Raw genomic sequence first — 23,636 nt, 5'->3', positions numbered from 1 at the left:
CTACTACTACTACTTCTATCACTACCACCACTACTATCACTACCACTACTACTACTACCACCACTACTACTACTACTAATACCACTACTACTAATGCCACTACTATCACTACCGCCACTACTATCACTACTACTACTACTACTTCTATCACTACCACCACTACTATCACTACCACTACTACTACTACCACCACCAACAACAACAATACTACCACTACTACTACTACTACTACTACTACTACTACTACTTCTACTACTGCTACTACTGCTGCTACTGCTTGTACCACGTCTACCACATTTAATATTACTATCAATTCTCAAACTACTACTACTACTACTACTACTACTACTACTACTACAACTTCTACTGCTACTACTACTACTACTACTACTACTACTACTACAACTACTACTACTACTACTACTGGGCGGTTGGGTAGCCTAGTGGTTAAAGCGTTCGCTCGTCGCGCCGAAGGCCCGGGTTCGAGGACCCCACATGGGTACAATATGTGAAGCCCATTTTGGTGTTCCCCGCCGTGATATTGCTGGAATATTGCTAAAATCGATGTAATACCACTTTCTCTCACTCATTCACTCACTACTACTACCACTATTGTAGTTACTACTACTACTACTACTACTACTACTACTACTAATGCTACGGTATGTATGACATCGTATCCCGATTGCGTGAATCGATGCCCATGATGTCAGTCATTGGATTGTCCGGTCCATAGTATCCGGACTATTTACAGATCTTAAACATATTTCTTAAACATTTCTGAGTGCGTCGTCAAACAACAAACAAACACATTGACCACTGACACAACAACTACTACTACTACTACCCGGCAGGTTGGTCCCTAGAAGAAGAGGTGACATAGTGGATCGTGATGGAACGCACACAAACTGACACCAACCGTCACACCCACCCCCTCCAGCTGCATTTATACCCCACTGTTATCGTCAGAGCAGTTTATCCCGATGGCTAGGGCGATGTTATTGAATTAAGTCAGTGGTTTGTGTGTCTAGACGCTGTCGTTCACAGGCTGGTATACAAACTGCACATTTAAACAGGGAAAAAATAGCATGTCCGGGTGCTGCTACGTTGGTTGAATCTCAATGAGTGAACTACTCCTACATGTAATATACAGTGGAACACTTTGAAGTATTGCCATGAAGTTAAAATCATTACATGACTGACAAAAGACCTTTTACATTTCTGTCACTTGTTATTTTAAATTAAAGGCAATATTTCAAGTTCAGTGATGTGAATAAAGGAAATTAGAAAAATGGAACTCAGAAACGTCAATGAAAATTTGCTTTTTGCATCGTATTCGAATCTCCAACGGAGAGGTGAAAACTTGGCAATGTTCAAATGATACAAACGTTTCTCGAATAACCGTAAATCAGTGTCTCCATTCCGACCCGTACCCCTACTGGCTGGCGGATGAAGGTACTTATGGAAATATGTACGTTGACAAGTCATATTTTATTCGCCAGAAGCAAAGGGTAATTTCAAATTGAAACGCACCTAATGTATACGGCCTTCTCTTATCCTGGCCTACACCGTTTGCTTATGATTAGGAACAACCCTGAACGTTTGACCCGACAAAGTGAGGTTGATACATACCCAATATCTTCCTTTCAGTAAACACCAGCAGTTTGCTTTGTGAGACCCAGCGTTGGCAAGTTCACTCACGACAACGTTAGATTAATACTTAGAGAGCTAAAGCGTTAAATTAAGGGTATATTAACGTTAAATAAGATTAGATTCTTTAGTCGGTAGGTGGATACATAATATAGAATTCCAAACGGTAAATGTTTGCTTTACATTGTGTTTTAATTGTGAAAGGAATGTTAACACAATGACAAGATATGATATGACAAATCAAGTTGAATTATCGAACACCTTATTTTGGAAGCTAAGAGGTGAAATCGTTCGCTTGTTACGTCGGAGTCCCGGGTTCGATTCCCGCCAAGTATGAAGCCCATTCCTTGTGCCCACATGTTTGATATCCTTTCCACGGGTAACATGTTGGATATCAAGTAGTTTGAAGTAGCGCCGTGATATAGCTGGAATATTGCCGAGCGCGGCGTTAAACAACAAAAAGTGAAATTTTATTTCATGTTGCTAAAAATCTAACACTTAAAACGTAGCTATAATATCATTGAATGATACTTAACATGTTGAGGCCTCACGTGTCAGTTAGTGTAGACCCGAAAACCTGGGTACGATTTGACATGGATGCAATTTGCCGCAAGATGAACATGCGTCGGACGAGTGACACAGAGAGTAATGCTATGGCTGGAACGTCGCTAAACGTTTCAACTCACTCGGACAACTCAGTTGTCCACTAACTCGGACAGTCATCCCCATCCCTACCCCAAGTTTGATTTAAAAGTAAAACACGTGTTTTCAGTTTCTTACTTAAGTACCCTTAAGAACCTATTGCCTTGTAAAATGTTGCAGCCGATAAAGTATTTAAACGATGTTGCACTGTACATGAAGGAGTCCACGAACACCTCACACTACCAATCCTGTGTTTGAGGTAAAACCGGTTTTATTGTACTTACACCGATGTCGACAAAAGAATGTGTGTTAAAATAGAACCGTCTTTTTCCGTGTGGATATCAAAAAGAACTTACAAATAGATAGATCAACTGTATTCGGTATTATTCTGGACACGAAAAGGAAACAGTTAACAAACAGATTTTCGGGGGTGAACAAGTGGTGGATTTGGACGGTGTAGAGATGGAGACTGACACGGTTTGAGGGATGCTCGGGTAACTTTGACCTGATTTGTATCAGCTTTTTGGGGATTTCTTGGAAATATTTGTACCAGGGATTGGTGTATGCTTGTATCAACAAGGGACATAGTCAGGTGTGATCAGTAAAATAACATAATATAAATTGTCAATACTAGAGAATAGCCAGTCGAGATTGGCGAAAAGGGCAAAGAAGCTGTGAAAATTATGTGAATGGACCACTGAAAATCAGTGACGACGCCAGGTATTCGCGAAAAGAAATTGCTTTTATATATACTGCTTTTATAAATGCTCAGTGAGATAAACGTTCACTCTTCAGTTTGAAGGCCCGGGTTTGAATTCCATACGATTGCAGTGTGCGAATCCAAATATTTGTGCCCCCAGTTGTGGTATTGCTAGGTTTTACTCCGCTTTTATTGCTAGGATTTACTCCGCTTTTTTTTCTAGGATTTACTCCGCTTTTATTGCCAGGATTTACTCCGCTTTTATTGCTAGGTTTTACTCCGCTTTTATTGCTAGGATTTACTCCGCTTTTATTGCTAGGATTTACTCCGCTTTTATTGCTAGGATTTACTCCGCTTTTACTGCTAGGATTTACTCCGCTTTTATTGCTAGGATTTACTCAGCTTTTGGCAATATTTCATTGGCGCTCGGCATTAAGGGGCTAAACAAGGACTGGTCGGCTCAGAGTCAGTATATTGTGTCTGAGTAGGGTATTCATGTTCATCTGCGGCGTGGGGGCACGGGTGGTCCAGTCGTCTAAGGCGCCGCGATTCTCTGTGCGTCCCTTGAGCACGCCAGAAACCTATGATTGATGGTTCGAATCCCGATTCGCCCCAATATGTTCCTAGGTTTGTCAGCACCATACCCGTGCTCGTGGGTTTCACCGAAGTGGTAAACGCCTGAGACCTGCATCACTTCGTGCTTGCCTCCGACACAAATCTGACACGCCGTGATATAACTGGACTACTGTTAAAAGCGGCGTTAAGCCTCACTCACTCATTCATCTGCGGCATGGTAGTTCAGTGGGCTAACACTATAAAATTGGCGTTAATCCGGACTAGCACGTACAAGCAGCCACACACACATACACACACGTGCATGCACGTCGCTAAATAAGTGTAATAATCTTGAACGCGACGTGAAACCCCATTTCATCTCATCTCACCTTAATCTTTTACCTCTGAACACGTATACTTCATTTCATCAAACGTGAACTTTGAATAAAGATGGCAAATCGAAAACACAAACCAGTGTTGGCTCAGAGGAGGCCGCCATCTTGTTTTTCAAACGTGTACTTGGTTTTTTTTAAATCTGGAATCCTTATTCAAAGTTAACTTTCGATGAAATAGTTATAGGTGAGTGAGGGAGTGACAATGTTATTCGCATCAGCAATATTTCATGTAGTTTGTATATATTTTTTTAATTTGTTGTTAAAAACTCCCCAACATAACATATATATGACGATAGATCTAGACTGTACATAATCGAGTCTGGCCCAGACAAACCAGTGATTGATATGATGGAAAACGTCATACGCCTTCATGGCATGATACTAACACACACACAAATCAAGTCAGCGAGCCCGTTACCACACCTCATACGACTAGCATGGGCTGCTGAGGACCAAGTCTTATCCTGTTTCACCTCCACGAGGTCGTATCGTCGTAGCAGTGATTTACGATGAACTATGATAGCCAGGTAAACAACGCTCTTGAGGCGCGTAGACTCTTTTGGGGTGCCCTAGCAGGTCGGCCAATAAATATATACAGCACGAACAATCAACCTTATTCTGTCGAATAATCAAAGTATGACAGAGTATGACAGAGTATGACTGCCCTGTTACGTGACGTGATCACGTGACTAGTGCTTCACGTCGCGTTTAAGATGTTTGTTTGTTTGTTTTTTGTTTAACGCCACACTCAGCTATAATCCAGCTATATGACGGTCTGTTTATAATCGAGTCTGGATCAGACAATCCAATGATTGACATCATGAGCATATCAATGCAATTGGGATAAGATGACATGCAGCAACCGAGTCAGCGAACCTCGATCACTCGAGTCGCCTCTTACGACAAGCAAAGTCGCCTTTCACAGCAAGCATTGGTTGCTTCATATCTAGGCTAACCCGGATCTTCACGGGTCGCTAAAGATGATTTCACTTGTATTGCAACGTTCAAACACGCTTGAATGTGTCTGTTTGTACCAGTCGGGGCTTCACTAGTACCAGTTCGTTCTACGTCATTCAAATACTAGACTATTCTTTTGTATATCTGTTGCTTTCATGATGTATAGTTAAATATATACTTCCACAGATACACACAAGAAATGTCTGCAAGTAAACACAAAACTGTATCAATGAATGTGGTTTAACGTCGCGTTTTATTTATGCCATTCAAATATCCTTTCTTATATATCTTGCATTCATGATAGTCTTCTAACAGATGTCCATATCTACAGTCACGAGATGTCTGCAACACACATTCAGTATGTATCAGGGATTGAGGTTACTGGGGTTTAGTTCAAACGCGGGGTTTGACGTCGCGTTTAAGACCATTTCACGTATATAGCGACGTGCAAACACGTGTGTGTGTCCGCTTATACCAGTCCGTCCTTATGCTTAACTCACCAATGTGCCATATACATGACGACAGACTGTACACAATCGTGTCTGGTCCAGACAAACCAGTGATTGATATGATGGACAACGTCATACGCCTTCGGGGTATGATAACACGCACAACCCAGTCAGCGAGCCTGACAACCCGTTACCATACCTCATACGACGAGCAGGAGTTGTTGAGGACCAAGTCTAGCCTCCATGAGGTCGTATCGTCGTAACAGTGATTTACAATGAGCTATTGTAGCCAGGTAAACAACGCTATTGAGGCGCGCGGGGGTCCATAGGGGTGCCCTAGCAGGTCGACCAATAAATATATACAGCACGAACAATCAACCTAATTCTGTCGCATAAACAAGCAAATGTAAGGGTATGACTTACCCGTTATGTGACGTGATCACGTGACTGGTGCTTCACGTCGCGTTTAAGATGTTTGTTTGTTTTTTGTTTAACGCCACACTCAGCAATACTCCATCTATATGACGGCGGTCTGTTTATAATCGAGTCCAGTTATTGACATCATGAGCATCATCCATGCAATTGGGATAAGATGACATGCATCAACCGAGTCAGCGAGCCTCGGTCCCTCGATCCTGTTAGTCACCCTCTTACGACAAGCTGAGTCGCCTTTTACGGCAAGCATGGGTTGCTGAAGACCTACGCTAATCCGGATCTTCACGGGTCGTTTAAGATGATTTCACGTCTATTGCAACGTGCCAACACGCGTGAATGTGTCTGTTTGTACCAGTCGGGACTTGTGATGTCGTGGGCAGTTCGTTATACGTCATTCAAATACAAGGCTATTCTGTTGCTCTCATGATGTATAGTTAAATATGAAACCTATGATTGTGGGTTCGAATCCCGGTTCGCCCCGATTATGTTTCTAGGTTTGTCAGCACCATAACCGTGCTCGTGGGTTTCACCAAAGTGGTAAGCGTCTGAGACCTGCGTCGGCTTTCCTCTGTTATTAAGCTGACACGCCGCGATATAACTGGAATACTGTTAAAAGCGGCGTTAAACCCAACTCACTCACTCACTCACTCACTCACAAGTAATGTCTGCAAAAACACCAAAACTGTACCAGTGAATATCGCGTTTTCTTCATGCCATTCAAATATCCTTTTTATGTCTCTTACCTTCATGATAGTCTTCTAGCAGATGTCCATAGCTACATTCAAGAGACGTCTGCAACAAACATTAAGTATGTATCAGGGATTGAGGTTAATGGAGTTTGACGTCTCGTTCAAAACACGGGTGTGTGGCAGCTTATACTAGTCAGACTTATGCTGGTTTTATATACTTAAACTGAAACGAGGTGGTTGGTAGCGCAGTGAGATAAGCGTTAGCTAATCAGCTCATAGGCCCGGGTTTGAATCTCATTTGGGTGCAATGTGCGAATCCGCTTATCGATGACCACCGTCGTGGTATTGCTAGGATGTTGCTGACTGAGTGAGGCTGCTTTTACGCCGCTTTTGACACTATTCCAGCAACATCACATCTTCCCGAGGCATGAGAGTTAACTGACTATAAAAGTCCAGTTTCCACCCTTGCCGAACTAAGCTGGTATTCTGGAGTTACATTTTGGCTGGACTAACGAGTCTATGCATAGCCCAATCAAACTCGCGCACCGAAATCGAAATCCGGATCGTAAACTGTCGTGCAGATTTCGGTCGATTGCAGGATTTGCAAAGCATGTGCACCGCCAACTCGTTGTCAGCAGATATTTCCCAAATCTTTTCATATTTTTAATCAAGGTGCTCACGTGATTTGATGCATTTCGCGATGTAAGACCCGTTTTATAACAATATAGATCTTGATTATCGATCAGATCGTCCTGACTGGGCTCCACCATTTGTGTGAAGCAAATGCAAGCGATACGTGAGGTGGAATCTGATTGGTCTAAAGGAGAGGCTCAGAAGGGACATAACTAGTAACAGCCAGTGGTGGCGCTACGATCGAGCCCAGGAATTACAGCCTAGTTCGGCAAGGGTGGAAACTGGACTTTTAAAGTCAGTAAAACTCTCTTGCCCTGGGAAGATGGCAACATCACGGCGGCGGACACCAGAACTCGGCTTCACACATTATGACATAAACGCCTGTGGGGAACACACCAGGGTCAGACAGAAATCATAACATTTTATCTGTAACTCATTTTATGCCTTCGAGTATGTACTTATATAACACATAAACACCGGATATTTACAATCGCACACGTGGTGTCATGATTTTATTGAAGAGTACACACTTGTGACCTCAACAGTGGTCTATTTCTACCACGTTTATGTGAAAACTCTTACTTGTTTACAGAGCTGTTGATCTACCCCTCACTAGGTCAGATTGACATATGCAAGAAGCATTATGACGTTTAAGGATCAGTCGCATGTTTGATTGATCTAAGCTCAATTATTTTGTGTGTGTCATCATATAGCTTTGATACTGCGGTGTTAAACATCAAATACATTGTGTTTAAACTCTAGATAGATGTTTTATATATTATGGGTAGTTATGACAGGTATTTGTGTGGTTATTATTGAAAAAAGTCAAATAAATTAATGTTAGTTTAGTAATCAAAAAAGGATTTGTCACTGAAAACATTGATTGCTATGTTTTCCAAGAGTTCCTAGGACGTGTAAATGGAAGGATTCTCCTACAGGTTTTGACTTAACTTCACTCTGCTTTTCCCAACATCAACGTACGAAGGACATGTGATAGTCACGTGGACGAAAATACTAGTAATACCAATGAGGCGTCGTTCAATTGTTTGCCGAGGAACGACCGGAGAGGTGGGCGTCTTTGGTCATGGTATAGACACTTCTACTCGTGACGACTGATCCATCTGACTCTGCATCCTTCTCGCTCAATATATATTTCAGAAATAAAATAATAAAATATGTCCAATCATTATGTGTGGTGTATTAGATGGTTGTTATAACGTCAGATTATTCGATTTATTATATGATTGTTATAACGTTAAATTCCTCGGGTTATTAGATGATTTTTATAACGTTAGATTCCTCGGGTTATTAGAGGATTTGTATAACGTTAGATGACTCGGGTTAATAGATGACTGTTATAACGTTAGATGACTCTGGTTATTAGATGAGTGTTATAACGTTTGATGACCCTGATAAATAGATGATTGTTATAACGTTAGATGACTCGGGTTATTAGATGAGTGTTATAACGTTAGATGACTCGGGTTATTAGATGATTGCTATAACGTTAGATAACTCCGGTGAAGATCCGGGGTAGAATAGGTCTTTAGCAACCTAAGCCTACCATGAGAGGCGACTTTGCTTGTCGTAAGAGGCGATCGGGTGGTCAGACTCGCTGACTTGGTTGGTGCATGTCATCGTTATCTCAATTCACTACTTGATCGTTACTAGGCCATAATCCGTTGTCACTTTGCTGGCTGCAGGTTCACGACTTGATGGCGTCATCCCCTACCTATCCGATAAGAACAAAATTCTAATCGAGGGAATGTTCTTCATGAAGGTTAATATTTTATAACCTTGTTGGCCATGTTATTGAATTGTTATGACAATTTAAACTGATCTGATGTACAGATCCGGGTTAGAGTAGGTCTTCAGCAACCCATCGTTGTCGCAAGCTCACTGACTTGTCTGATGCATGTCATCGTATCTCAATTGCGTAGATTGATGATGCTCATGATGTCAATCACTTGGTTGTCTGATTACTGGAGTAATTCTGAGTGCGGCGTTAGACAACAAACAAACAGGCACTACTGCGGGGCCTTTAGAAATGTCTGTCAATGTGCAGTGTAAGATTTACAGCGCACTTCTACATCTCCGATTTGCCACACATATTTTTAATATAGAGACCATTCTCTCCCTCTTTCGATTACCTCTCCTTTTTGTCATTAAAAGTGATCTTTGATTAAGGATTACAGATTAAAAAAGGTCCGTCTTTTGGAAAACAAATGGCTGACCCACAAAAATACCAACAGTTAAGTTTTCGGGATAGACTCCTTACTTTCTAGTTCACTTTCAATGAACAAAATGGAAGTGAATAGTCGTTACTGCTTTTATGTATCGCTCATTTTCCTATTGAAAACCGATCCAAACAGTTTAATGCCGAAGAAATGTTCTACTTTAGAAACACGATGATAGGATTCATAGAATTCACAAACCATGCCTGACTATGTGTTGTCACCAGTTGTTCTCTGTTCCAGCACTGGTCAGCTGCCAGATCTGGACACAAGACATGCTGGACAATTTCGCCCAGACTCTGCAGGTCAGATGGAAGGTCAAGGACAATATAGAGTTTGACAACAGATACTTTGCGGAAGTGACCTTGAAAAATGCCGGGTCGTTCATTCTGAGTAAAACCGGGCAATGGAATATATACTTCGACTGCATCCAAATGATAGAACCTGATGTCCTACCCCGACCGGAAGGGGCTGTCCTAGATGGTCAAGGGGTCAAGGTTACCCATTTACAAGGTTCCCATTTTCGCCTTGAACCGACGGACACTTTCCTTGACCTACCGTCCAACACAAGCAGGAAAATCAAGTTTTATGTACAGTATTGGGAGGTTGCTAAAACAAGTATAATGCCGAACTGGTACTTCATGGCACCGGGTTTAGTACCCAAGGTAATACAAAGCACAGTAGGAGAAGAATTATCTTTCGTTGACGACTTCATTAAACCGCAGCAGGTGAAACGATACGCGACGGACAGATATGCTCCCTTCACACCACAGGAGAGATACAGACGGAACCACTTGACCGACTCCTCCGACAACGGAGAGGTCAGGATCATCCCCAAGCCCCTGAATATGACGGTGGTCAAGGAGGAGAGCTTGACCATCAACGCCGATACATGGAGGGTGTATGCTCTTGACAGCCTATCTAACGAGGCCAACTATTTCAAGCGTGAGTATTGTCCACACGACTTTAAAAAAACATTTGCTTGTCCATCCCGTCAACAGTAACTTTTAGTTGTACCCTTCATCCAGACCACAACACAAGATAAGCGTACTTGCGTAAAGAACGAACATAAAATCACAAATATCAAAGTTATGGAGTTGATTGTGTACAATTTAAGACAACCAAGAGTAATTACCCAATGCAGCCTTTTGTCAGCTGGCGGAAATGTGTTTCTTCATAGATCTTTACATACTCATTACATATTCGTTAACCCCACTACCGTAAATAATATCATGAATTGTCACCTGAAACAACATTCTAAGCAGAATTATTGTTAAAGATGGTTAGTATTGGTGTATAAGTACCCACAAGACTAGACCCAAGGGAGTGACACTATCATGTTCATGCACCGACAGACCCGTGGACTGGAATTTTGGGTGGAAACTGGACATTTTTTCAGCTACTTTGCAAAACCTTATTTTTGAAATTAAAACGATGACCTTGAATAGTGTTCTTTTAAACGCGTAAAGCATATTTATTCATTTCAAGCATTTTCTGCGACAAATGTTTTTTTCCCCGCCGCACAGAATATCAAATGGTCGGTCCCTTTAACTAGAAAGGTGTTTGCAGTTGACGTCAGGCATGCCCAATCTAGTACATATTTACATGCTGAGTGAGTTACTTTGAGCTCATCTTATCTGATTTCGGGGGGCACGGGTGGCCCAGTCGTCTAAGGCGCCGCGATTCGCTGTGCAGAGTTGCGTCCCTTGGGCACCCCAGAAACCTATGATTGTGGGTTCGAATCCCGGTTCGCCCCGATTATGTTTCTAGGTTTGTAAGCACCACACCCGTGCTCGTGGGTTCACCGAAGTGGTAAACGTTTTAGACCTGCATCACTTTGGGCTTTCCTCCCACATTAAGCTGACACGCCGCGATATAACTGTAATACTGTTAAAAGCGGCGTTAAACCCAACTCACTCACTCACTCGCTCTGATTGCTATTTCATCAAATAATCTGAAATTCAATGAAATGTGAACCTGGTTATGAAATTTGATCCGATCGAGATCCAACCGAATCTAACGCTAGTTGTATGTTACATCACAGCGTGTCAGCTGCTTGAGTGAGTGAGTGAGTTGGGTTTAATGCTGGTTGTATGTTACATCACAGCGTGTCAGCTGCTTGAGTGAGTGAGTGATCGAGTTGGGTTTAATGCTGGTTGTATGTTACATCACAGCGTGTCAGCTGCTTGAGTGAGTGAGTGAGTTGGGTTTAATGCTGGTTGTATGTTACATCACAGCGTGTCAGCTGCTTGAGTGAGTGAGTGATCGAGTTGGGTTTAATGCTGGTTGTATGTTACATCACAGCGTGTCAGCTGCTTGGGTGAGTGAGTGAGTGAGTTGGGTTTAACGCTAGTTGTATGTTACATCACAGCGTGTCAGCTGCTTGAGTGAGTGAGTGAGTTGGGTTTAACGCTGGTTGTATGTTACATCACAGCGTGTCAGCTGCTTGAGTGAGTGAGTGAGTTGGGTTTAACGCTGGTTGTATGTTACATCACAGCGTGTCAGCTGCTTGAGTGAGTGAGTGAGTTGGGTTTAATGCTGGTTGTATGTTACATCACAGCGTGTCAGCTGCTTGAGTGAGTGAGTGAGTTGGGTTTAATGCTGGTTGTATGTTACATCATAGCGTGTCAGCTGCTTGAGTGAGTGAGTGAGTTGGGTTTAATGCTGGTTGTATGTTACATCACAGCGTGTCAGCTGCTTGAGTGAGTGAGTGAGTTGGGTTTAATGCTGGTTGTATGTTACATCACTGCTTGTCAGCTGCTTGAGTGAGTGAGTGAGTTGGGTTTAATGCTGGTTGTATGTTACATCACAGCGTGTCAGCTGCTTGAGTGAGTGAGTGAGTTGGGTTTAATGCTGGTTGTATGTTACATCACTGCGTGTCAGCTGCTTGAGTGAGTGAGTGAGTGAGTTGGGTTTAACGCTGGTTGTATGTTACATCACAGCGTGTCAGCTGCTTGAGTGAGTGAGTGGGTTGGGTTTAATGCTGGTTGTATGTTACATCACAGCGTGTCAGCTGCTTGAGTGAGTGAGTGACTTGGGTTTAATGCTGGTTGTATGTTACATCACAGCGTGTCAGCTGCTTCAGTGAGTGAGTGAGTTGGGTTTAATGCTGGTTGTATGTTACATCACAGCGTGTCAGCTGCTTGAGTGATTGATTGAGTGAGTGAGTTGGGTTTAACGCTGGTTGTATGTTACATCACAGCGTGTCAGCTGCTTGAGTGAGTGAGTGATTTGGGTTTAATGCTGGTTGTATGTTATATCACAGCGTGTCAGCTGCTTGAGTGAGTGAGTGAGTTGGGTTTAACGCTATTGTACGTTACATCACAGCGTGTCAGCTGCTGGATGTGGCAGAAGCATGATCACGGCAAATCTGAAATTCGAACTCATTGATTCCTGGCGCCTAAGGAACGCAACTCTGAACATCAAATCGCGGCGGCTCAGAAGACTGGACCACCCGTGACTACTCATGCATTTAGAACTAAATTAGCTTCCCGACTGGCCTTGATGAGTTGCCACTTTCTGCACTTACAAGTGTCAGTTCATATGATATGCAAATCCTGAGAACATTATTCACTGACTAATGTATTTATTGTCATAAAGATGAAATCGCAAATGAAAGTTCCGCAAAACAAACCTTTTCAGAAATGTCCAATATTGAAATTGGTGGAGCAGACATAGGAAATGACGTCATACGCATGCGCATCGGCAACGTTGGTGTTCCCGAGGGAGGGATCGCGAACAGCCTCGACGCGTACAGACTGACAGTGGATGTCACCAACAGAGTGATTGAAATCACGGGACAAGGAGCCTCGGGGGTGATGTACGGAGCTCAGACCCTGCTCAGCCTTATGTCTCAGAGAGGGAACATGGTCTACAAGATGGACATCATCGACTCGCCGAGATACTCATACAGGTGAGACATCAAAAACGACTTGTCTCACTTTAATCCTTTAATTGTTCCTCCTATTACCAGTTAGTACGTCATCTCGACCAGCATTGAGGGGAAGCCATATTGGATTTGTTTGGCCGCACTTTAAGGCCGTCGTATTCCAGACATGTGTAATCATTGTCGAATGCCTGTAAATATTCGAGTCTGGACCAAATAATCCGGTCAAACTGAATTCACTTATCTCACTAGTACATTACCTCGTTCCAAGTTGTGTTTATTACCCCCGACTTACCCATTTTCGCCTTGGTCCTCAGGGATAGGTCCTCAGTACATCACGTTGGTCGTTAGAATGCCCCCCCCCCCCCCCCCCCCCGTTCGTGTGTACCCATTTGTCCAGATTCCAGACTCGATTATTAACAGGTCGCCGTCATGTAGCTGTATATTGCTGACACCGGTGTGAGTGCACCATGTCGATTTATGGTCGGGAAATGACAATATTTTGTCTTGATAGACAGGGGTCTCCATTTGGATGTTGAACGGAATGTTCCTAACGAGCATCGGGTAGTCCAGATCGGTGAATTGGTTCGGATCATGAAACACACAACACGGGTCGTCTAAAACTAGCACTATATCTCAGTCGCTGCGATAAGAAGTGAGTCGTGTGAGTTGAAAACACCCCTTTCGAACACATCGAAAATATTTGTCTTCGCTTAATTTTCGGAATAATTCCAGCACAAATTCGGCAGGAGAAGGCTGTGACTAAAGCATCACTACGCGTAGGGAACCCAGATGTTGATTTTGTAATACGTTTTCTGATTGGAACATCGATATGTGCGATTGTCGGCTTGAAATGGCAAGGGGAAAACTTGACATTGACACAGGATAATGGACGCTTGCTTCGGGAACATGGCACTGATGGTGTGTTAACCCGCTTGTCCAGACTCTATGACAAACATGATATGATATATGTTACCCCATCGGCTCAATTGTGTGAGTGCACATGTCGATTTGTGGTCGATGAATTACAATGTTTGATTATTCATATACAGGGGTCTCCATTTGGATGTTGGACGGAACTTCCATTCGAAAGAGGAAGTGTTAAGACTGCTGGGTAACATGGCGATGTACAAGCTAAACAAGCTCCACCTTCACCTGTCTGAAGACGAGGGCTGGAGACTGGAGATCCAAGGGTTGGAGGAACTTACTCAGGTTAGGAGGGACCGATCAGTTTATAGTGATATTCGCTGCAGTTTTTTTAAGTTGTTTGTTGAAAATACTGCAAAGAATTTAAGTTGTTCGCTGGACAAATTAGGCGATTTGTGGAAAAAGAAAAATAATCGCCTCCTTTCAGAGAAAAGTTATGTGCCTTCCAAAACAAATTATTTTCTCTAATCCCCCAAAAATAATATTATTGGTCTTTCCGTACGTCATCAGCAACGTCACATCTTTTTATTTAAGGATTGACTGTGGATTTCATACATTTTGCACATCGTCTTTTCGATTCATACCTCAATGAACCGAACAAACATCCACAGTCAAGCCTTATAATTAAATTTGACAACAAAAACATGTGTTATATTCAATAGTTTAACCAAGAACAGCTTTATATATCCAATCAGACAGCAATGACGAGATTGATAAACAATAGATAAACATAACTAGACACGCCCACAAAGCCACTAACCATTCGACGGAGTTGGAGTATACATGAAGCAATCTCCGTTATTGATGGGTACTACCCGGAAATCCATCTTTTTTCTTAAACCGGAGCATGTTGGTTGATCACAATATCATTTAAGTTGAAAATGGATACAGAGTGATCCGTCACAAATAAAATGAAGAATAAAAATTGTATTTGCAGATAGGTTCAAAGAGATGCTTCGATCTCACAGAAATGACGTGCCTGTATCCACAAATTGGTTCCGGTCCAACAGCGTCCACTTCCGGTTCCGGGTTTTACACAACAACCGACTACAGGGAAATTCTACAGGAAGCGAACAGATTGCACATTCAGGTCATACCGGAATTTGACATGCCGGGGCATTCGCGCGCCGCCGTAAAGTCAATGGAGGCAAGGTTCAAGATTCTTCAAGGCCAAGGCCGGGAGGAGGAAGGCCGGAAGTACCTCTTGGTTGAAGAAGGGGACAATTCAAGTTACATCACGGCACAAATGTTCACAGACAACTCCATTAATCCCTGCTTGGAATCGACCTACACGTAAGTATGGCAACTGTGTTGTTTCTATCACATCTATGACTAGTTCTTTTTAAAAATATCAAACAATTCTAATCAATTTATATATTAAGTAAATATTCGCTTAATGTACCTCCATACCAATATTATTTTGTGTCTGTCCCGCAAGGATGAGTTTAACACTCGTATTTGTTATATCAAGTTTTATCACGGAATGAGGTTAATGGGGTATAACGTAGGGTTTGAGATTATTTCACGTATAAAGGCACGTGCATGCGCCAGTGTGTGGCTGCTTGTACCAATCCGGACGTACGCGGGATTAATAGTGCACGTGCCACCCCACAGAGATACCATGTCGAAGTTTAACATTCATAATCCACGCACACAGATTATACTGACGTCAAGTTTTAACGGCTTTTGGTATGGCGGGGCCAGGGGGATAATTGAACCCCCCTCCCCAAACAGATCTCTATCCACTACATCACGAGGCCGTCGTTTCAGTGAATGAATGATGGCATTTCATCACGCAGTATCAGTATCAGAAATCATTGTAACAATTTTTAAATCTGGATACCTGATTTGTCACCGTTGATAATATATGAGACACAAGATTGCCATACAGTTATAAGGCAAAAGGGACTGTTTATTTGTAATAATTGCCAGTGGCAGCAAATGTTTGAAACGCAATGAAACTAGGAGTATTGTGGGCTGCAGTGGATGATCAGTGCTATCAGCCCCTGGTTGTTCTTTGCGAACACAACAGGGTTGAGCGTGCGAGACTCTTCGAGAGAGGACTGTTTCTAGAAGGTTGGCTGTACCGATATAAGCACAACAATAGGGTGTTTGGGGGCCTTTATCAACCCGACCTGTGTCTCATCTACTTGCGCGGTGTGGATTAGATTACGAGCGGACAGCACAGAATTCTTCCAACACTCTTTTAGATTCAAGAACGGAGGCCTGTTTCAAGTCCTCCGACAGTGACAGCAATTATTTGCCAACTAATAATAGGGTGTGTTACATGTATTGCTGTTCCCTCTTATTTGACTAATTGTGTTGCGGTCCTTATTGAAGCTGTGGGGTCATTTCCTGATTTCACAATTAAGTTCGTCGATTTCCTGGTTCATCGTTGCGTGTCAATTAGATGATCATTTCGTAGCAATACCACCCTTATGAGATCTCTTTATTGAGCATTTTCTTAAACCCTTCGGGTCTGGTGTTTGTTATATGATTTACATTTTAGGGTAACACCTCAAATTTACATTGAAATTACGGTCGATCCATAATCAAAGTGATGTACCTTATTTATTTGAGTCAACTGTCTGTTCTAGGTTCATCGACCACGTGATAGGAGCGGTCGTGACGTTACATCAAGACATTCAACCACTGACAGTCTACCACTACGGAGGGGATGAGGTTGGGAACGGGGCATGGGTCAATTCCACAGCCTGCAAGACCCTGTTTGGCTCTAACACCGTGTCTACTGGACAGGTCAAGGAGTACTTCTTCACACGATTGGCAAATCTGACAGTCACGAGAAATCTAAATATGGCAGCTTGGGAGGACGGCCTCGTGAGGCAGCAAAATGAAGTATTTGACAGAAGCCTGGCGGGGAACGAAGAAGTGTACAGCTACGCCTGGGACAACATTTGGGAGTGGGGAACAGGAGGAAGGGCGTACGACATGGCCAACAAGGGTTATAAGGTATAGGATTCTCGACTGTGATTCTGATCATATAGGATTGGGAGCAGATGCCGACCAGACCGTGATCCTGTCGCGAACATGTCACGAGTAAAGTACATGATGATTCTGACCAAGTCGCGATCCAGTCGCGAAACTGTCTCGACCAAATCGATTTGTTTGTTTGTTGTTTAACCCCGCACTCAGCAATATTTCAGCTATATGACGGTGGTCTGTAAATAGTCAAGTCTGGATCAGACAGTCCAGTGATTGACATCATGAGCATCTATTTACGCAATTGGGATACGATGACAATAATGCATCACCCAAGTCTGTTACGACAAGGATGGGTAGTTGAATACCTATTCTAACCCGGATCTTTACGGGCACAGCAGATCATTTTCAACTGTCCTAACAATTCAATACCATGGCCTACAACGGTTATAACGTATTAACCTTTATAAAAAGCATTCCCTCGATTAGTATTGTGTTAGGGATTTGATAACGATCCGATCGCAATCAAGTCGAGAACCTGCAGGCACCAAAGTGAGATCAGATCATGGCCAAGTAACGATCAAGTAGTGAACCGAACGCAATTCATATTCAATCGCTTCTTTGATATGTCATTGTGACTGCGATAATAAATTGTAACATTTTCCTGTTGAGTATGTTTCGATCGATTCATAACAATTCGATCGAGTAGACCCTAGGGTTAAAGTGCAGTATTAACTGTAATAAATAAAACATTATCTACAGGGATGGGGTTCTGTAATAATTATGGTGATCTGCGGTTGTGTGATATCCCTTGCTGATTGATGTTATCTACAGGTCATAATGGCTCACGCCTCCCACCTCTTCTTGGACCACCCCGACGAGCCCGACCCAGAAGAAAGAGGCTATTACTGGGCAACTAGATTTACCGATGCAAAGAAAACGTTCAGCTTTACACCCGAAAATCTCTACTCTCTGATCGAGGTGAGACGGTCAGGGGCTGCACTCCCGAGGGAGGAAGCGTGTGGAGTGAATGATGAGAGTTGTCCTCCCTTGCAGAGACCAGAAAATATTGCCGGTAAGAACTAAATATCATCATGTTATATTAATAGTGATCTTGTACTTTGAAAGTTCATATATAAATAGTCAGGATCCAACGATTCTCAAACCCTTATGTACTATTGGCAACTGCATGATATTAAAGATAAGATTATGGCTTGCTCTATTTGGTATCATAGATCGGTGTCACCGCCTCCGTGGCCTGGTGGTAGAGCGTCCGCCCGGAGAGCGGAAGGACCGGGGTTCGATTCCCGGCCGCGTCATACCAAAATACGTTAAAAGATGGTACTTGTTGTTACCCTGTCTGGCGCTCGACATGAAGGGGCTAAAACAAGGACTGGTCGGCTCGGAGTCAGTTTACTGTGTCTGAGTGGGGTATTCATGTTCAACTGCGGCATGGTATCTCAGTGAGCTAGCACTATAAATCGGCATCAGTCCGGACTAGTACAAGCAGCTACACAAACGTACATGCACGTCGCTATATAAGTGCAATAATCTTGGACGCGACGTTAAACCCCATTTCACCTCACCTCACCTATATATTGGTGCACGCAGATGCCGATGGGGTTATTTTCCTTTTCAAATTTCTGTAAACCAGACACTGGCCACACCAAAGGCCATAGCCCTGCTCCCCACAAGGGTTCAATGAGTGGACCCAACTTCTTTGATGCTTCTTGAATATTGCTTAAACGGCTTAAAACCATACTCAAAACGCTGGAAGAATAATTTTGCCTCAACTCTTGCCCCATCAAAATAATTGTTTGACATACTTGATGTCCTGAACGAAATTGTTGTGAGAAAATAATTGTTCGTCTCATCCATTCAGAGAATGAAAATGTATATATTGAAGACGTGCCCGAAAAGAATAGGTCTCTAATAAACAGCTAAAACTGACATCATGGAAAGTAGGCCTAGCCGTGACCAGATTCGTGGTTAATATGCGACATAAAACAGGAACTAACCATATGTTCAAATGGACATGAAGTCGCAATTAATATCTTCGTACTTGTGTGCGCTTGTAGGTGTAGCAGGGCGCGTAGTCATCCCACAGATGACATCCTTACCTTGTCAGATTGCTGACGGGGTTAACCTCTTTGGTCATATGGACAAGGCGTCCGACCTCGGATCAGAAGGTCCGTGGTTCGAATCCCATCACGAGACTCGGAAATTTTATGGCCGCTACATTGGCGCCCAACATGGGTCTGAGCTCGTTCATATTAAATTTGAGCAAAATAAGCCTCAGTACCCTACAATGCGACCCGGGACGTGCCTTCTGTTGACGGGGTTAACCTCTTTGGTCATGTGCACAAGGCGTCCGACCTCAGATCAGAAGGTCCATGGTTCGAATCCCATCACAGGACTCGGAAATTTTATGGCCGCTACATTGGCGCCCAGCGTGGGGCTGAGCTCGTTCATATTAAATTTGAGCAAAATAAGCCTCAGTACCTTACAATGCGACCCGGGACGTGCCTTCTGTTGACGGGGTTAACCTCTTTGGTCATGTGCACAAGGCGTCCGACCTCAGATCAGAAGGTCCATGGTTCGAATCCCATCACAGGACTCGGAAATTTTATGGCCGCTACATAGGCAAACCATACTTTTATGCTTCATGTTATCGTGTATTACCGAGTTTCTTCTTTTATCCCCAAATCAAAACTTTTGATTCTAGGACTCCAAGCTTGTTCATGGACCGAAACGTCCAGGACGCAAGACCAGGTGGACTTACGCCTTTTCCCTCGACTGCTCTCATTGGCTGAGCGAGCGTGGCACAAAGCACAATGGGAAGACGAGAGTGAGAGCGAGGCTGGCAAGACCGCCATGAGAGAGGACTGGGAGTCCTTCGCTAAACTGATTGGTCGTTATGAACTTCGGCGTCTAGAAACCAACGGTGTTCAATACAGAATTCCCCCACCAGGAGCTGTGTAAGTATTACACTATCGTGTACTTGTCTTGCCATTCCTTTCCCACTGGAAGCCCGTTGGGAATCCAGAGCAAGCACCGTGCCGACTACTGTTCCCTGGCATCCCCAAGAAGGATATCAAAAATGTTTTCAGGTTTCTTTTCAATGTGTGACCTTTGTCGTGTTTTGTCTTGTTAAGACTCAGGATTTACTTGTCGCGGAGATACGTAAGTAATATTTTTTAACACAACGGAAACTCACGCTATTACAAGAGGATTCATATGCTTTGACTTTCGGACGCTACGAACTCAAACATCGCTGAATACTACCGGCTAAAACAATAAGGCCAAATATGAATGTTGCAAACGATTTGTTATATGAGATGCTTTTTCGCTATATTTACTACATGTACTTCTTTATATCAGGAGTTGTATTCGGGCTAGTCATGGTAAGCGAAATGCCTACAGCATATCTACATTCGAAGAAAAACAATCTTTACAACTTTGGAAAGAGCATGGAATGACCAAATATGACCGTCTTTTCATTCGTTGACATTCGATTGATTTGAATTATATTGTATTGATTCATCGCCTGTACATGATACACACATGATGTGTTGGTTGTGTTGTTTAACACCGCACTCAGCAATATTCCAGCTATATGACAGCGGTCTGTAAATAATCGAGTCATGACCAGACAATACAGTGATTAATATCATGAGCATCGAGCCACGCACTTGGGATCGATGACATAAATCAACCAAGTCAGCGAGCCTGACCACCCGATCCCGTTAGTCGCCTTTTACGACAAGCATAGTCACCCTTTACGGTAAGCATTGGTTGCTGAAAACCTATTCTACCCCGGGTCACATGATCGAATCTGAACAAGACGAACCAGTGATTAATATCATGAACATCGTCACACGTCATCGAGCCTGACAACCCGATCCATTAGCTGTTTTTATAACGAGCTTAGTTGCAGGGGACCGATTTCAACTCGGAATGTATTTTATTGCGTGCACTGGGATATTCGATGGTTGTGTAGTCTGTGATCAGTATTCTATACCAGTGTCAACCACAATTTGGTATAATGTGAACATTGTAAGTCAGGGTTTGTACAGGTAGTAATAGTCGCAAAACATGTTTAATATCCAGTGCAACAACTCACAATGACACAATGCACACCATGTATGTATCCGACTGTATTTACAGGGAAGAAAACGGGTTTCTGAAGCTGACCACGACATACCCCGGGCTAACTGTCCAGTACAGCAAGGACGGCGGCAACACGTGGTTTGTCGCCAACAGCAACGTCCTGGTTAAACCTTGGGACACTCTACATCTCCGGACCAGGTGAATAGAGCTGGACAATGGACGATCTCGAGTAGGGTGGTGTCACACAATAGCATACAATACTATCCTTTAATAGCTTGATTGCAGACCCTTTCCTGTTTGGCAGTGCTGCATCCGCAGAAAATGGGATACTTAACTGTACCGAATGGTGTGACTGAGCAATCAGTGCCATAAACTCGACAAATTTCGATAAAGTAACTTTAGACGTCATTTTACTAATTTGGTAACTGACGTCTGAGGGATCGACCATTTGATATTCTTGAGGTTTGGGATGTGTTTTTAAACAAATAATATGTCCAGAAAATGTACTTGTTAATTTGCACACAACAAAAGACAAGCTGGATCCCCTGGACAAAAGGCCGTGGTTTAGTTTTGTCACATCAGTCAAAGCCATTGTATGAGGGGCAGAAAATTATCAACGGTCGATCCATAATCTGTGTTAATCCCAACAGTGAAAGTCCTTCTATGACCACTGGATATCTCTGCTTCAGATCCAGCAACATGCAGAGGTTCAGCCGGGTTGTAACACTACATGGAAGTTAGTGTCTTCTTTTCTCTGTTATCTTCTCTAAACTAACCCTGTACTTGTCCTTATGGCAACATATAACAGTATATGTAGTTGTAGGTGGTGTAAGTTAAAGGTTTTGTCAACCAAATTGCAGTTTGTGATTACCCTCTTCAGTTTCTAGAACGCCATTTAAAAAGGGAAATACCTTGATACCCTTGATACCCTGATGTAAGTTTTAATCATATTTATTGGTATTTTTTGGTAGATTTCAGAAGAAACACTACATTGAAAAATGCAGCTAATTGTCGGAATAATAATCACTATGATTTCGCAATAAAAAATCACTACCTGTTGAACTAATTTCTCAAGAAATGAGAGGGTTATCTCTCCATGGTTGTACACGTGTGAAGTATACTTCACCAAAGGAAAATAACCTTTTCAAAGCACGGAAAAACCTGGAATGTTTTCTAAAAAAATACTGGCCATGTGAGGGTATTTTCTAAATTTTGATATCCTTGGTTGACAAGACAGCTCCATGAAAATTGTGTCTGAATTTAACCAGCGCCGACACAACATATCTCTATTTTAGCCCTGAAAATATTTATGACACATTGATATGTAATCTCAAAGTCATGCTTAAGGTCATATCCCAAAACTTATTGCCATTCGCCCTAAAATGCCATTTTCTGCAGGTATCATTTAAGTTTGACATGTAGTTGAGATATATTAAGGTCATCCTGAAGGCCATAGTTCGAAAAACATCATTTAAGGCAGACTCCTGGGCAGTGATGACTTCGCATATACGTATCACGTTACCGGACGTTTCGCTTGTTTGTACACAAACCCGCTCATTCTGAAATCAAAACAGACTGGCATAATGCAAGCCTTACGGTGCGCGTTACATATTGGTTTCCTCAATCATATAGATGAGCTGCTACAACTGCGACAGTGAGGTGCATGACAATACATCTTCATACATCAAAGTGACCGTATCACTAGCTCTCAGAAGGGATTCATTGACAGCATGTGGATCCGTACCTGGATGTCGTTGTGGATAAATTTAATCCACATGTAGGACAAGTAACGGCAGGTCACATTCATTACAATGATCTACTTTTACTGAGTAGCAAATAACACATTATCGTTATTACATGTCATGTGAAGGTCATCAACTCGGAAGTGCATTTACCTTTCTGTTTATGGTAGCTAGAGGCACGGGGCTTTCTGCTTTACACCTGTCTTGCATTGGATATGTCTTTTCCCAAACCAGAAATAATATCATTTAATTGGATGGTAACCCCGAATACCTTTCAAATAAGTTTAGCTACAGATATGACATTGACCATACGTTCACCAAAACTGGAAGTGATACCATTGAATGGGAAGGGCTTATTGTAGGGTCGCTAGTTACACATGACTAAGTGGAACTGCATTTCACAGCAATTGGGATCAATATAGATTGAAGTTGGTGTCCTCACCTGTCACATAACGTGTAAAGCCATGTTTCTGCATTATAATGCAAACGCCTTTCCAGTTGCTGAATGCTTTCAATTGCATTCAGACTTAATTGTACCATATTAGCAGTGTGGGCCTCTATGTTGGATGTTTCATTATCACCAAAGTTTGGGAGTATACATATTAAAAGTAACTCATTGGTTGGAGACGCTAAAAAAATTAAATGACATTTTTTTTACAAATGTTATCTGAGTCATGCAACTACTGTAACAG

The 23,636-nt window shown here is 42.6% G+C and overlaps 1 protein-coding gene across 1 annotated transcript in view; it reads left to right on the top strand.

Annotated features, from left to right (window-relative positions):
- Positions 1–23,636, top strand: part of LOC124131228 — a 43,663-nt gene that overhangs the window by 5,324 nt on the left and 14,703 nt on the right. The window contains exons 2-10 of the mRNA XM_046494341.2: positions 9,583–10,284; positions 12,982–13,252; positions 14,278–14,437; positions 15,090–15,445; positions 16,750–17,122; positions 17,927–18,167; positions 19,818–20,070; positions 21,260–21,400; positions 21,892–21,938. Of these exons, the coding sequence (XP_046350297.2) occupies positions 9,583–10,284; positions 12,982–13,252; positions 14,278–14,437; positions 15,090–15,445; positions 16,750–17,122; positions 17,927–18,167; positions 19,818–20,070; positions 21,260–21,400; positions 21,892–21,938 (2,544 nt within the window). The remainder of the gene's footprint in view (positions 1–9,582; positions 10,285–12,981; positions 13,253–14,277; positions 14,438–15,089; positions 15,446–16,749; positions 17,123–17,926; positions 18,168–19,817; positions 20,071–21,259; positions 21,401–21,891; positions 21,939–23,636) is intronic.

The sequence above is a fragment of the Haliotis rufescens genome, unplaced genomic scaffold, assembly GCF_023055435.1.
Source record: "Haliotis rufescens isolate VD_foot unplaced genomic scaffold, xgHalRufe1.0.p SCAF_14, whole genome shotgun sequence".
Lineage (NCBI taxonomy): Eukaryota > Metazoa > Mollusca > Gastropoda > Lepetellida > Haliotidae > Haliotis > Haliotis rufescens.
This window is presented reverse-complemented; position numbering and strand designations above follow the sequence as displayed.